The 12,779-nt window shown below is 68.8% G+C and overlaps 5 protein-coding genes across 5 annotated transcripts in view; 3 read left to right on the top strand and 2 right to left on the bottom strand.

Annotated features, from left to right (window-relative positions):
• Positions 1-1,727, bottom strand: CHLNCDRAFT_23011 (hypothetical protein; the record flags this gene model as incomplete). The annotated part of the gene is made up of 5 exons (XM_005847810.1): positions 1-165; positions 338-464; positions 733-889; positions 1,086-1,279; positions 1,519-1,727. The coding sequence occupies 5 exons, from the start codon at positions 1,725-1,727 to the stop codon at positions 1-3; spliced, it is 852 nt and encodes a 283-aa protein (XP_005847872.1).
• Positions 1,728-2,482: 755 nt separating this feature from the next.
• CHLNCDRAFT_145209 (hypothetical protein) lies at positions 2,483-5,269 on the top strand (the record flags this gene model as incomplete). Its single annotated transcript, XM_005847974.1, has 9 exons — positions 2,483-2,545; positions 2,805-3,100; positions 3,315-3,584; positions 3,771-3,957; positions 4,110-4,186; positions 4,375-4,526; positions 4,702-4,798; positions 4,959-5,044; positions 5,187-5,269. 9 exons carry the CDS (start codon positions 2,483-2,485, stop codon positions 5,267-5,269), a joined length of 1,311 nt encoding a protein of 436 aa, XP_005848036.1.
• Positions 5,270-6,687: 1,418 nt separating this feature from the next.
• Positions 6,688-9,253, top strand: CHLNCDRAFT_22673 (hypothetical protein; the record flags this gene model as incomplete). Its single annotated transcript, XM_005847973.1, has 9 exons — positions 6,688-6,940; positions 7,046-7,247; positions 7,342-7,575; positions 7,658-7,749; positions 7,915-8,006; positions 8,102-8,232; positions 8,413-8,583; positions 8,733-8,836; positions 9,024-9,253. The coding sequence occupies 9 exons, from the start codon at positions 6,688-6,690 to the stop codon at positions 9,251-9,253; spliced, it is 1,509 nt and encodes a 502-aa protein (XP_005848035.1).
• Positions 9,254-9,678: 425 nt separating this feature from the next.
• CHLNCDRAFT_145206 (hypothetical protein) lies at positions 9,679-11,150 on the bottom strand (the record flags this gene model as incomplete). Its single annotated transcript, XM_005847809.1, has 5 exons — positions 9,679-10,183; positions 10,329-10,460; positions 10,649-10,726; positions 10,906-10,966; positions 11,126-11,150. The coding sequence occupies 5 exons, from the start codon at positions 11,148-11,150 to the stop codon at positions 9,679-9,681; spliced, it is 801 nt and encodes a 266-aa protein (XP_005847871.1).
• A 339-nt stretch (positions 11,151-11,489) lies between these two features.
• CHLNCDRAFT_145205 (hypothetical protein) overlaps positions 11,490-12,779 on the top strand; it is a gene marked incomplete at both ends in the record, with an annotated part of 4,325 nt that continues 3,035 nt past the window's right edge. Inside the window, 5 exons of the mRNA XM_005847972.1 lie at positions 11,490-11,637; positions 11,776-11,823; positions 12,057-12,116; positions 12,279-12,431; positions 12,592-12,647. Coding sequence (XP_005848034.1) covers positions 11,490-11,637; positions 11,776-11,823; positions 12,057-12,116; positions 12,279-12,431; positions 12,592-12,647 — 465 coding nt within the window. The remainder of the gene's footprint in view (positions 11,638-11,775; positions 11,824-12,056; positions 12,117-12,278; positions 12,432-12,591; positions 12,648-12,779) is intronic.

Genomic DNA, 12,779 nt, shown 5'->3' with positions numbered 1-12,779 from the left:
TCACGTGTCTGTCTTGGCGCGCTTCACCCCCACCAGCGTCTTGAGCGCCTCGTACGACACAAAGCGGATGGCGTTCTGGGGCACCACCTTGAGCGAGTTGGCGGCCCAGCCGCGGTAGAAGCCGCCCAGGCCCTCGGTGCGCCAGATGGTGGCAAAGGCGTTGAGCTGCGGGGCGGGGAGGCGGCGACAGGAGCAAGGGGTGGGCGGCATGCGGCTGCAGGCGCTGCTCTGGGGTGCCCAGCACGCTGCAGAGGGCTGGCCCCGGGGAGCAGGGAGGCGGGCGGGCACAGAGCTCCCAGCAGGCACTGCCCACCGCAACCCCCTCCCACACACACACCTGCCCCGTGTACATCACCCCCTTCATCTGCATCCGCCGCCGGATGGTGTCCAGCGGGTAGCACACAGTGGCGGCGATGGTGCCTGCCGCCCCCCCCATCACCAGGTTGGCCGCAGGGTGCTGCTTCCTGTGGGCGGCAGGGCAGGCGGGCGAAAAAGGGAGGGGAGCCGGGGGGGGTGACGATCGGCGCGGAGGCGGGCCCAGGTGGGTGCCCGGCCACCCAAGCGCACATGCAGACCCATTGCGCGCCCCGCCCCACATGTGCCGCGCTTCCCGGCCAGCCCGGCGGCGCAGCTGGTGCCGGTGCAGGGCCAGGCGCACCAGCAGGCACAGCGCAGCCTCCCCCCGCCCCGCCCCCTCAACCAAGGCAGCCAGGCCGGCGCCGCCCGTCTCACTTGTCCCCCGCGTCATACACGTAGCGCTTCAGGAGGTCGTAGGAGGCAAAGTTGAGAGCGGCGTAGGGGGCGATGCCGATCAGCGTGGGCACCAGGCCCTTGTACAGCGCCAGGATGCCCTCGCTGCGCGCCACAGTCAGGAAGCCGTCGGCCATGCCTGCGGGCGTGGGGGGCAGGCAGCGGTGCGGGTGGGTGGGGCCAATGCAACTGAGAGTGTGCAGGGTTGGGTTCGTCGACACCCGCCCGCAAACTGGGGCCCAATCTCTTCCTGCCGTTGGTCAGGAGAGTGCCCGGCTGGGCCCCTGGACCCCCTCCGCCCCCACCCCCCAACACACACCACCACCCCACCTCACCCTTGTAGCCGTGGTTTGGCAGCGCCAGGCGCAGCCGCATCGTGTCCAGCGGGTGCGTCAGAGCGGTGGCGGTCATGCCTGCGCACGCGCCACTGAGCAGGCGCTTGGGTACGCTCAGCTCGCCGTGCTCATCGGCCAGCAGCCGCTTGTACTGGTCGTTGGAGGACAGCTGGGCGGCGGAGTAGGGGAAGATGCTGCGGGGCGGGGTGGGACAAGGGAGGACAAGGGAGCAGGGAGCGGGGAGGGGTGGAGGCGGGGCGGCACAATGGGGGCGGCACAGGGCCGGCCTCGCTGAGCCAACTCCAGCCTGCGCGCTTGCCAGCAAAGCTCCCCTGCACCCCCAGCCCTGATTCCATCACTACCATGCCCAGCCCCACCATCCGGCCACAACCCCCTGCACTGGTCTGCCCGCCCAGCTGCCGCAACGGCGCACCGGATGATGTTGAGTCCGTTGCCCTTCCAAAACGCGCGCATCCCCTCCTCGGCCAGGATCTTGCGGAACGCCTGCCCCAGCCCCGTGTAGGCGGTGGCCGAGGTGCCGGCCGAAGGCACCGCCTGCACCTGGAACAGCAGCTTCACGCGGTCCAGCGGCGCCGTGGCGGTGCGCGCCACCGCGCCCGCCGCGCCGCCCGCCACAAACATCCTGCGGGGTGGGTGGGGTGGGCGGGAGGGTCAGCCAGGCGGTGGAAGGGGAGGGCTGCGGCGAGGCCAGGGAGGATTGCTTGCAAGCAGGGTTGCAGGGTGGGGGCCACGCTGCCGTGCATGCCGGGCCGGCGGTGGGAGGCCTCCCGCCGTGCGCTCCAAGCATGTGCGCCCTCGCATGTCCGACGCCGTGAAAAGGCGTGGACCCGCCAAGTGCCACCCATCAGCAGCGCACCTGGAGCTCTCCCACACCTTGGACAGCCCCGCCGCGCTTGTCTGCGGCCCCTGCTGCTGGCTGGAGTGGGCCATGGCGGCAGCTGTGGCGGCGGCGGCGGCGGTGGCGGTTGACGGCAGCCCTGCAGCTGTTGAGACCATCCCTGCCGCTGCAGCTGCCGTGCCGCTGCGACTGGCTGCGCGGTGCTGGGGCCCGCTGTTGAGGGAGGCTGGGTCAGTGGCCCAATCTGGGGTGGTTGCGGGGCGCAGGAGTTGAATGCAGTGGCTGGCACAGCTGCAACAGGTCCTGTGCGACTTGCAATAGGTGGAGAGCACCCAGGGGCGTGCGCCCTGGCCTCCGTGTCGCCTTGCCAGGCAGTGCTGATGGAGGCAAAACTGCGCATGCTGCGCGTTGGCCCGTTTGCCTCTTTTTACCGCATTCTCCTCGGCACTGCAGTGCACTAGGTAGCCTCCTGCGGCCCGGCGGTGCCAGCAAACCCGTTCAAAGCCAGTGTGGGAGAACTGGCTGACTGTCGGGCAAGATGCTCGCCAACAGCCTGCGCAAGATTGGCGCTCTCAGCGGCCTGCGGCCGCTGCTCCTGCAGGTGGGCAGCGGGGCCTGGTAGTGGGGGACAGATGGGGCCGGCTCGGCAACAACCGCTCGCAGCGGGTGGCCGCCGGCAGCTGGCCAGGGACCCTGCTGCCAGCAGCAAGGGTTGTGTGGTCGAGACCAGACGGAATTGGTGGGAAATACCTGCTCGGCCTCCCATTGTGCTGGGCTGGCTTGCGCGTGTTCCTTGCGGGTGCATGGTTTACCGCCGCCGCAGCCGCCGCTTGCGACCCCCCCCTCTGCGTCTGCTGCAGGGCGTGAAGGAGCCGCTGTCGGCCGCCGCCGCGGGCTCCCGTGCCTTCAGCTCCGACACCGACGGCAAGATTGTGCGTGGCGCGGACGGCCACATCCTGCCGCACGGCGGCGGCGGCCTGGTCAGCCTGATGGCGGGCAGCAAGGCTGCGGAGGAGGCGCGCAGCCGGTGCAACCACCAGGTGGAGCTGACGGAGCGCCAGGCGTGCGACGTGGAGCTGCTGACGGTGGGAGGCTTCACCCCGCTGGATGGCTTCATGAATGAGGAGGCATACAACTCGGTGGTGCAGGAGATGAGGTGGGGAGGGCGGCTGCCACCCTTGCGCCGCCCAGGGCAGGGCTGGGGAGAGGCTGGGGAGGCTCTGAAGATGGCCTTGTGCCGGCTGGAGTGCTGGCTCGGCTCCCTCACAGGCGCACCGTGGCCCTGCACAGGCGCACGCGCACGCCGCGCCCCCTTCCCTGAGCTTGCCTCCTCTTCCCCCTCCTCTTCCCCCGCCCCCCTGGGCCCGCAGGCTGCCCGGCGGCCTGCTGTTTGGCCTGCCCGTGGTGATGGACACCTCCAACGACTCCATCAAGCCCGGCTCCAAGCTCATGCTGACCTACAAGGGGCAGGAGGTGGCGGTGATGGATGTGGACTCGCGCTGGCAGCCCAACAAGGTGGTGGAGGTGCAGCGCTGCTACGGCTCCACCTCCCTGGAGCACCCCGCCGTGTCCATGGTGGCCACGGAGCGGGGCCGCTTCTACCTGGGGGGCAAGGTCACCGGGTTTGAGCTGCCGCAGAGGTGAGGGGGCGAGCGAGGCGCGCCGGCGGGCGCGGCAGGGCAGGGCAGGGCAGGGACCGCCCACCTTCCCAGCCAGCCGCCGCGCTGCTGCGGGCACTGGCGCGGACGCTGGCGCGGCCCAACTCGTGCCTCGAGCCCACTCCCCGCGGCGCCCAGCCTGCTGCCCGGCCCCTTCTCCCACCGCAGGGTCTTCCCGTGCGCCTCCCCCGAGGAGGTACGCGCCGGGCTGCCCTCTGGCACCGACGTGGTGGCCTTCCAGTGCCGCAACCCCATCCACCGCGCCCACTACGAGCTCTTCACCCGCGCCCTGGACGCCCCCAACGTGGCCCGCGACGGCGTGGTGCTGGTGCACCCCACCTGCGGCCCCACGCAGGTGAGGGCCGCTCGCACGCGTGCTGCCAGCGGGGGACCTGGGCAGCTGTTCCAGCTGGCTGGCCGTCTGCTGGGCCCACCTGCCTGCTGTGCCTTGCCCTCGCGCCTTCCTCGCTCCCGCCTCACCCGCGCCCGCCCTGGCTCCCGTGGCAGGATGACGACATCCCCGGTATTGTGCGGTACCACACCTACGAGGTACTGCAGAAGGAGGTGGACAACCCGCGCGTCAAGTGAGTGGCAGCAGTCGCTGGTACAGCCTGGCTGCCGGGATGCGGGCCCTCCTGCCGAGCAGCGGCCGCCACCCTCGGGTGTCTGGGCCGCAGCGCTGGTGCCGTGCCGCCCTCCCTTGAGCTGGCGCAACCCCTCAGCTCACTAGCCTGCCGTGGCCCCCGCCCCTGCCCCCTGCCCCTGCCGCCAGGTGGGCCTACCTGCCCTACAGTATGCACATGGCGGGCCCCCGCGAGGCCATCCAGCACATGATCATCCGCAAGAACTACGGCTGCACCCACTTCATCATCGGCCGCGACATGGCTGGCTGCAAGTCCAGCCTGAGTGGCGAGGACTTCTACGGTGGGTGCGGGGCTGGGCGGCGGTCGGGGCGGTGGTGGGAGAAGGGGCGGCGCCGCCGCTGCAGACGCACCCATGCGGGCATGCACAATTGCGGGGAGCGCCTGGCCATGTTGCTCCTTTTCCGTTACCCGACGCATGCTTTCCATCCTGCCTGCGCTGCGCTGTGGTCGCGCAGGCGCGTACGATGCCCAGGACTTTGCCAAGTCCCACGCCAAGGAGCTGGGCATGAAGACGGTGCCCTCCCTCAACGTGGTGTTCACCGAGGAGAAGGGGTGAGGGAGGGAGCAGGGAGAGGCAGGGGAGCGCACTGCGGGCGACACAACGGGCCCTGGCGGCCGCTGCAGTGGCCGGCGTCGGCTGGTATTGGGCCGGCCACCACCCCCAACATGCCCTGTTAATGGCACATGCCGTCCTCCTCCCGTCCGCGTGCAGCTACATCACTGCGGACGTGGCGGAGAAGGAGGGGCTGCACGTGAAGAAGCTGAGCGGCACCAAGTTCAGGCAGATGCTGCGCAGCGGTGAGCGGGGCGGGCATGGGATTTGCTGGGACCTGCTCGCACCGCAGCGCCTGCCTTGTGTGGGGCTGCTGGTTCATTCTGATGGGCATTGTCTGATGGCCAACCTGCCTGCGCCTGCCCCAACAACCCCTCCCGCACGCAGGCGAGCCCATCCCCGACTGGTTTGCCTTTGCCAGCGTGGTGGACGTGCTGCGCGAGCACCAGCAGCACAAGGTCTCCCAGTGAGGGCTGAGGGACTGGTGGAGCAATAAGCGCAACACACAGACAGCGCGGTAGGCAGTGAACCTGACACGTGATGTGCCGTGACACGAGAAGGGCAGCCAGCTGTGGTCCAGGCCAGCGGCATTCAAAAGTTTTGATGAATAGTAAAATTGAGTAGGCCAGCTTGAGTTTTTTCCCTCGGCACTTTCATGCCCAGGAAAAAGGAGGAGCAAGTTGCGGGCAAGGACACGTGGAAGGCGGCGCCCGAGCCCAGCGAGTCATTCAATCAAAGAATTGCAGTGTGGGGGCGCGAAAGCAAAAGCATTGAAGAGGGAGGGGAGGCTGAAAGCTCATCCGCCCTTGGCCTTCTGTCGGATCTGCTTGGGCGTCAGCAGCAGGCGGTCCACCAGCGAAGCCTCCCGCATCGTGGCATGCTGCCTTGTCTGCAGGCGTGAGCAGAAAACACACCACCTATCAGCCAGGCGCCTCTGGCTCCAGACGGAGGGGCTTGGAGCGCCTCAACGACACAGGCCCTGTACACCCCAGCCCCCTGCATCGCCCCTGTCATGGCATGTGAACCCATGCAGCCCAGCAGCAGCGCCGCACCCGGTACTCGGCTATCCGCGCGTCAGCCTGCTCCAGCTTCTGCTGAATGGCTGCCTCCCTGCACAACCAAACACGCGGCAGCATGGAGTTGAGGCAACCTGAGGCACCAACTGAACTTTGTGGCTTCGCCAGCCTTTCATATCCTCCGCACAACCCTCCAGCCTGGGCAGAGCACCTTCTGACAGCGGCGATGCATGTCCCCCCACCTGAGCGGCTTCTCCCGGTCGTGCTTGTGCCCCTTGGGCTTTCGTCGCCGCACCTCTGCCGCAGGCTTCTCATACGGCCACTCCCTGCAGAAGGGGCATGGCGCGTCAGCAAGGTACAGGCTGCAGGGTCGGGGTGGCGGGGCGGCGGCAGCACTTCAGGCCAGGCAGCGGCGCGGGGCCCAGCGCCAAGCGGGCCACCCACCCGCCCTCTAGTAACGCCTCCCTCCTCAGTCGTGCCAAATTCTGCGGCCAGCACGAGCAGAGGGTGGGTTCAGCAGGCTTGGGGAGCGGGCTGCGTGTGCAGCGGGGCGGCAAAAGGCAATGACTGAAATCAGGCTCGCCCTGCCTTTGCAGAAATGAGGGGCTTGTGCCACGAGCCGTTCGCTTGGCGCTGCCACCTGACGGCTGCCTCGCCCAGCTTCGCTAGCAGGTGTGCCATGCTTCAGGATGATTGGTCCGGCCCCTGCCACGCCCGATGGGTTGGGGTTGCAAGCTCAGCCGTACACTGAGCAGGACAGTGACCTTGGGCTCAATCGCAGGGGCAAATTCGCAGGCCTCAATTGGGCAAACGGTGGCTGTCACCCCTGGAATAGGGCTTGATTCTTTTGTCACAGCTGCATGTCCCCAGCCATGTCTGGCGAGAAGGAGCTGGGACAGCTCAGGGAGCAGAATGCGCGCCTACAAGCTGAAGTTGAGCGCCTGAAGGCTGCAGTGGCAGGGCCGGGGCAGCAGGGAGCACAGGCGGCCGCTGCCAACGGCGCCGCTGCGCCCGATGGGGCGGCCGGCAGCTTCCCAGCCTGGGATGGGCTGCGCCACGGCCTGAGCAAGGACCAGATTGCACGCTACAGCCGCCAGATCGTCCTGCACAGCTTTGGGGTGCAAGGTGCGAACCAGGCAGGCTGCAGCCGCCTCCGCTGCACACCGCTGTCCTGCCCTGCGCTCACCACTCACCCCGCCGCCCCGCGCCGCCCGCGTGCCTTGCCTGCAGCGCAAGCGCGGCTGTGCCGCGGCTCGGTGCTGATTGTGGGGGCGGGAGGGCTGGGCTCCCCCGCGGCGCTGTACCTGGCGGCGGCGGGGGTGGGGCGCATCGGCGTTGTGGACAAGGACAGCGTGGAGCTGAGCAACATCCACCGCCAGATCATCCACAGGCGCGCTCCGCATCCTCCGGGCGGGCTGCTGGCTTTGGGGCCGTGCTGCTCGGCTGCTTGCGCGGCCTGTTGCGTTGCCTGCCTGCTGCTGTCACCCAGCCACCTGCCCTCCCCTCTCGCGCCGCAGGGAGGCCAGCGTGGGGGTGCACAAGGCTGTGTCGGCGGCAGAGGCGTGCCGCGCGCTCAACAGCAGCATCCAGGTGGAGACGCACCTGGAGGGGCTGACCCCCGCCAATGCGGTACACCTGGTGCGGCAGTACGATGTGGTGGTGGATGCCTCGGACAATGCGCCCACCCGCTACCTCATCAGGCGAGCCACCCTGCATCGGGTGCACGCAGTTGTCCTTTGTTGGCTGCATTGCATGCGTCTGTCTGGAGCAGTGGGGCAGCTCCTGCAGAGGCAGCAGCAGCAGCACACCGTGTTGTTCCGTGGCGACACACCGTGCCTGCAGCGACGCCTGCTGCGCGGTGGGGCGGCCGCTGGTGTCTGGCGCCGCCATCGGCACCGATGGGCAGCTGACTGTGTACTGCCACGGCCACGATGGTGCGCCCGCAGCTACCCTTGGCTGCTGTCCTGCCGGCAAAGCCGGCCATGAACCCTGGCGCTTGCTGAGCTTGCTGTGGCCCGTCCTGGTTCCGGGCCGCTGTCAGCACGGCAGCTGGTATTGGCTGTGGAGCAAAAGTGTCCCCCGCCCCACTGCTGCCGCAGGCCCCTGCTACCGCTGCCTGTTCCCGGAAGCGCCTGCGGCCGGCAACTGCGCCCGCTGCGTGGATGCTGGCGTGCTGGGGGTGGTCCCTGGCGTCATCGGCACCCTGCAGGCAAGCCCGCCTCCCTCCTGCATGCCCAACCTGTTGCGTGCCCGCTGCACTTCTCCTGGGGCCTGCTTGATGGTGAGGGTCGAGCTGCGGGTGTGCAGGCGCTGGAGGCGGTGAAGCTGCTGTCTGGCGTGGGCGACCCGCTGTCCCGCCGCCTGCTGGTGGTCGACTGCGCCGCCGGCAGGTTCCACAGCGTCAAGCTGCGCGCCAAGTGAGGAGGGCTGCGTGGATCAAGGGTGCTACCGGTGGCGGTGTCGTTGTGCAAGCTCTTGAGGGGCGTCGCACGTGGCAGCGACGGGGGGCGGGGGACATGGCCGGTTAGCGGCATCGGTCGCCTGCACTCTGTACCTGTTGGCCCCATGGCGGCACCACGTGCCCCTCCTGCCCGCAGGTCTGCCAACTGCGTGGCCTGCAGCACACACCCCAGCATCACTGCTGCCAGCGTGGCGGCATACGATTATGCCGCCTTCACCGGCCAGGCCGCCACAAACGACGCGGCCCCCGCGCCGCTGCAGCTGATTGCTGCCGAGGAGCGCATTACGCCCGCCGAGCTGCAGCAGCGGTGCGAGGGGGACAGGGCGCTGAGGTTGGGCAGGACGGGGCGTGTGCCTGGCGGCATGGAGGCCGGGAGGGCAGTGCTGGCAGGCGGCTTGGTTGCTGAAAGCTTCCCAGCCGTGCCGATGTCACTGCTTGTGTGCGCACCCTGTGCAGGCTGGCCAGTGAGCCGGGCTGTGTGCTGCTGGATGTGCGGCCGGCAGAGCAGTACAACGTGTGCCACCTGCCGGGTGCGCAGGCGGCGCTGCTGTGGCCGCACTGTGGCGTGCCGCTGCATTCCCAGGAGCAGCGAGCACGCCCCCCCAACAGCATGCGGGATGTTGCGAGGCTGCACTCAACAGACCCCCTGCTCCTCCCTGGCCTCCCGTGTTGCAGGCGCGGTGCATGCGCCCTACAAGCACTTTGACCGCCACGTGGACGCCATCTGGGAGCGGCTGGCGGCGGCAGCCGGAGCACCCTCCATGCCGCCATCAGGCGGCCAAGGCGGCGGGGGGGGGACCGCGGGCGCCAGCCGCCCGCCGGCGCATCCCCCGCTGTACGTTGTGTGCCGGCGAGGCAACGACTCGCAGCGGGCGGTGGCACGGCTGCGGGAGCTGGGCATGGCGCACGCGGTGGATGTGGTGGGGGGCATGGAGGCCTGGGCACACGAGGTGGACCCCGGGTTCCCCACCTACTGAATGCCCGCGGGTTGGATGCCAGCAGGCTCGTACGCCGCTCCAGGTACTAGCCAGGTGCTCCTTCTGTACTGCTTGCGCTCTGCTTTGCTGAACGTCATGCGACAGCGCTCCAGCTGTAGCACTTGGACATGTGGCGGCGGCATCAGACGTGGCTTGAAATGAGGGGCGCCCCTGGGTTTGCACCAGCAGCTGGCCTTGCCAAACAGAGGCGGCAGAAGCAGTGCAGTAACAGAGGGGCATCGCATGGGAGCAGTCACCATGTGCAGCGCAGAGTGCGCCGGCCAGCGCCTCCAGCGCTCCATTTAGCCCGACGATCGGCCCTGGCCCGACGATCGACCCTGGCCCTGCCTCCACTGATTGTTGTGCCACGTGAACAGATTGCTGGTCGCTGGGAGCCCCAGCCGACCTGCTTCCAAGAATGGGGGTTACAAATCATCTTGCTGCTGCCGCTGCACTTGAGCTGCCGACGGAGCAGCAGCTTCTGCTGCCCCACCACGTTGACTGCTGCCTGCCGGCTGCTGCTGCTGCTGCTGCTGCTCGGCATGCTCCTCCGTCCCCTGCTGTCCCTTCTTCTTCCCCTTGCCCCGCCGATCCTTCCTGCCTCCTTGCTTGCGCCGCCGCGGCAGCAGCTCTTGCAGCCGCTCCAGCTGCTCCTCGCTGGGCACCAGCGGCACCACATCCTCATCGGCGGCGGAGAAGGCGGCGCCACAGATTGGGCAGGTGCCGTCGGCCGCCGCCTCCTTCAGCGCTCGCTCCGCCAGCACGTGGCCGCAGGGGCGCAGCGCCGCAAAGGGGTAGCGGTCGCATCGCAGGCTGGTGATGGGGCAAGTGTAGGGCGCCGGCAGCACGGGGTCGGCGGCGCCGTCGGCGGCGGTGGCCACGGCGGGCGCGTCCAGGGTGGCGGGCGAGTATTGCAGCGGGAACACATCCCTGCACGGGAGGGGCAGGCGGGAGCAGTGGCGTGACAGGGCAATCGGCTGGCCAACAGGTGCAACCGCCTGCCCTGCTACAACCCTCGCATGCATGTCCGGCAGGAGCGGTCCCCGCCACCTTCCAGGCAGCTCCCCCGGCGCACTTGATGGACGCGATGTGGTCAAACGCCTCCCCTCCCTCCCGCAGCTGGTTGAGGTAGCGGTTGACGTCGGCCTCGTCCGCAAAGCGCCCCGCCTTGGCCAGCAGCCACTCCAGCACCGCAGACTTGTTGTAGCTGCGGGGGCAGGCGTGTGTGTGTGTGTGTGTGTGTGCGTGTGTGTGTGTCTGTTTTGGGTGCATGCATGGAGGGGCGGTGGCTTGGGAGGCGAGGCAGCAGGGCAGCAGGGCACACATCAGCAGGCATGATGGCGGCTCCAGCTGGAAGCAGGAAGGGCAGGGCGCAGGTCGAGGCAGGAGGCTCACAGGCGGCCCAGGAAGCAGGCCACAATGGGCGGCGCCAGCGGCTGGCCGGTCAGGGCACAGGTGCTCCAGCGGGTGACCCTGCGGAGGGGCACAGGCGGCACGACCGATGCTTGGAACGCAGATGGGCACCATGCGGGGCGTGCTCTCTGCTGCCTGGCACTGGCGGGCAGCGTCCGGCACCGGCCACTTGCTTGGAGGTCTGTGCGTCCAGCTTGCGCCGCTTGTGGATGCCACGCACGGCGCCCCCCCGCGACGACCGGCTGTTGTCTGCCTTGTTCAGGTCCCAGCACTGGCCTCGCAGCACATCGTTCCTGCTGACTGGAGCAAGGAGGAGACGGCGGGCGGTGGCGCGGCACCGAGTCGGAGGCGGCAGTGGTGGCAGGCAGCGGCAGCGGCAGCGGCGGCAGCGGTGGCGGCAGCAGTGGTGGCACTGGGGAGCGGCGCTGGGCACAGGGGATCGTTTCCAGCTCCACTCACTGATGGTGCCGCCGTCGAGTCCCATGGTTGTTGACACTGCAGCGGCGTAGGTGTCAGGCCTCTAGACGAGAAGAGGGGAGGATGTACACAGCTCGAAACGAGGCCTTGCCCAGCTGAGCCCAAGCAATTCCAGGTGGCAGCCCAGGTGGCATTCTCCAGGGTTCCTTTTGACCACCCTAAACGTTTGGCGCTCCATAATATAGAGCAAGGAGAGCCCAGAGGGCCAGGCTGTCGTATGGTCTTGCTGCCTTCCACTGGCAGCCTAGGGCGGGTGTCCGAGCGCCTAGCAGGCTTTTCCGTACGCCATCGCCCTCCCTCCAGGGCTGTAGGAGGGGAGGCAGCCGGTCGGCGCGTGATCAGGGTCATGGCAGGCGAGGAGGGCGGGGCTGACCCGCCAGCAAACCCTCAGGCGGCCACCGCCGAGCTCGAGCCGCCAGCCAAGGCAGATAAGACGCCCAAAAAGCTGCCACGCGTGGATTCCATCCCGGTGGTGGCCAGGGCAGACGGCATGGGTGCGCCGCCACTGCTGCCAGCCGCCGCCGCCGCCACCCCTGGCAGCAGGGGCTGCTGTTGCCCATGCATTAGGCAGCTTTCAGGGCCGCGAGGACCCCTGGCAGCAACCGAACATCACGCTGTTGTTTTGGTTGCAGAATTCCTGGAGATCAAGGACCTGCGCAAGCACCTGAGCCCGCAGGCAAGTGGGGCTGGCGGGGGAGCAGGGCCGCTGGTGACCTGCCACCCAGCTCGGTGACACACAATGCTCCTCCGGACTGCAGGACTCTCCTTTTGTGGATACGAATAATGCGGGGGCAGGGTTTGGTGAGCATCTGTGGCCCAGCGGGCGCATCGCACGCCTGCCTGCCCGCCACACGCCTGATTGCCGGCATGCTGAGCTGAGCTGAGCTGGCGTGTTGTTGTTGTTGAGTTGCAGTCGGGGACAAGGACCTGGTGCGCATCAACATCATGAACTACGAGAGCTCGGAGAGCAGCGGTGAGGGCACGCCGGCGGCTGCGGCCCCCCCCTTGCGCGTCATTGCGGCACGCCGGCTGCTGCCGGCACTGCCTCCTCAGGCGGCGCCGAGGAGCACGGCTTGCCGGCTGACCCACCCTGCTGGCTGTGGCCCTGCTGGCTGTGGGTCCCGGCCACGTGCAGGCTCCCACCGCGACCACGGCCCCCAGATGGCGGCCGCCCTGTTTGACCCCGCCGGCAGCGATTCCATTGAGCTGCCCGACTTTGCGCTGCGCTCGGGTCCACGCCGCACCATCTATCACAACCCCAAGGACGTGACAGCAGCCATCGTGACGTGTGAGTGGAGCCAGGGCTGGTGCCGGGGCCCAGCGCTGCCTGCGCAGCTGCAGGGGGCCGGGCTGGGATCCCGGTGGCGGGGTGGTGGGCCTGCGCAGGCTGCCCGTGCCGCCAGCCAGCAGGCCGGCAGCTCACGCCGCTGCCGCGCCTGCCCGCGCAGGCGGCGGGCTGTGCCCCGGGCTGAACGACGTTGTGCAGAACATTGTGTACACGCTGGTGGGGCGGTGGCGGTGGCAGCGGGAGGCTGGCACCTGCCTGGTGCTTGCTGTGCTGCTTTGTGTGTGCTGGACCGTGCAAGGCCGTCGCGCGCAGCCCTCGCCTTGCTGCCGCCCCATGGTGCCTGCCCTG

This window comes from Chlorella variabilis (genome assembly GCF_000147415.1).
Source record: "Chlorella variabilis unplaced genomic scaffold CHLNCscaffold_9, whole genome shotgun sequence".
NCBI lineage: Eukaryota > Viridiplantae > Chlorophyta > Trebouxiophyceae > Chlorellales > Chlorellaceae > Chlorella > Chlorella variabilis.
Note: the sequence above shows the minus strand (reverse complement) of the source record. Positions and strands in the feature narration are given on the sequence as shown.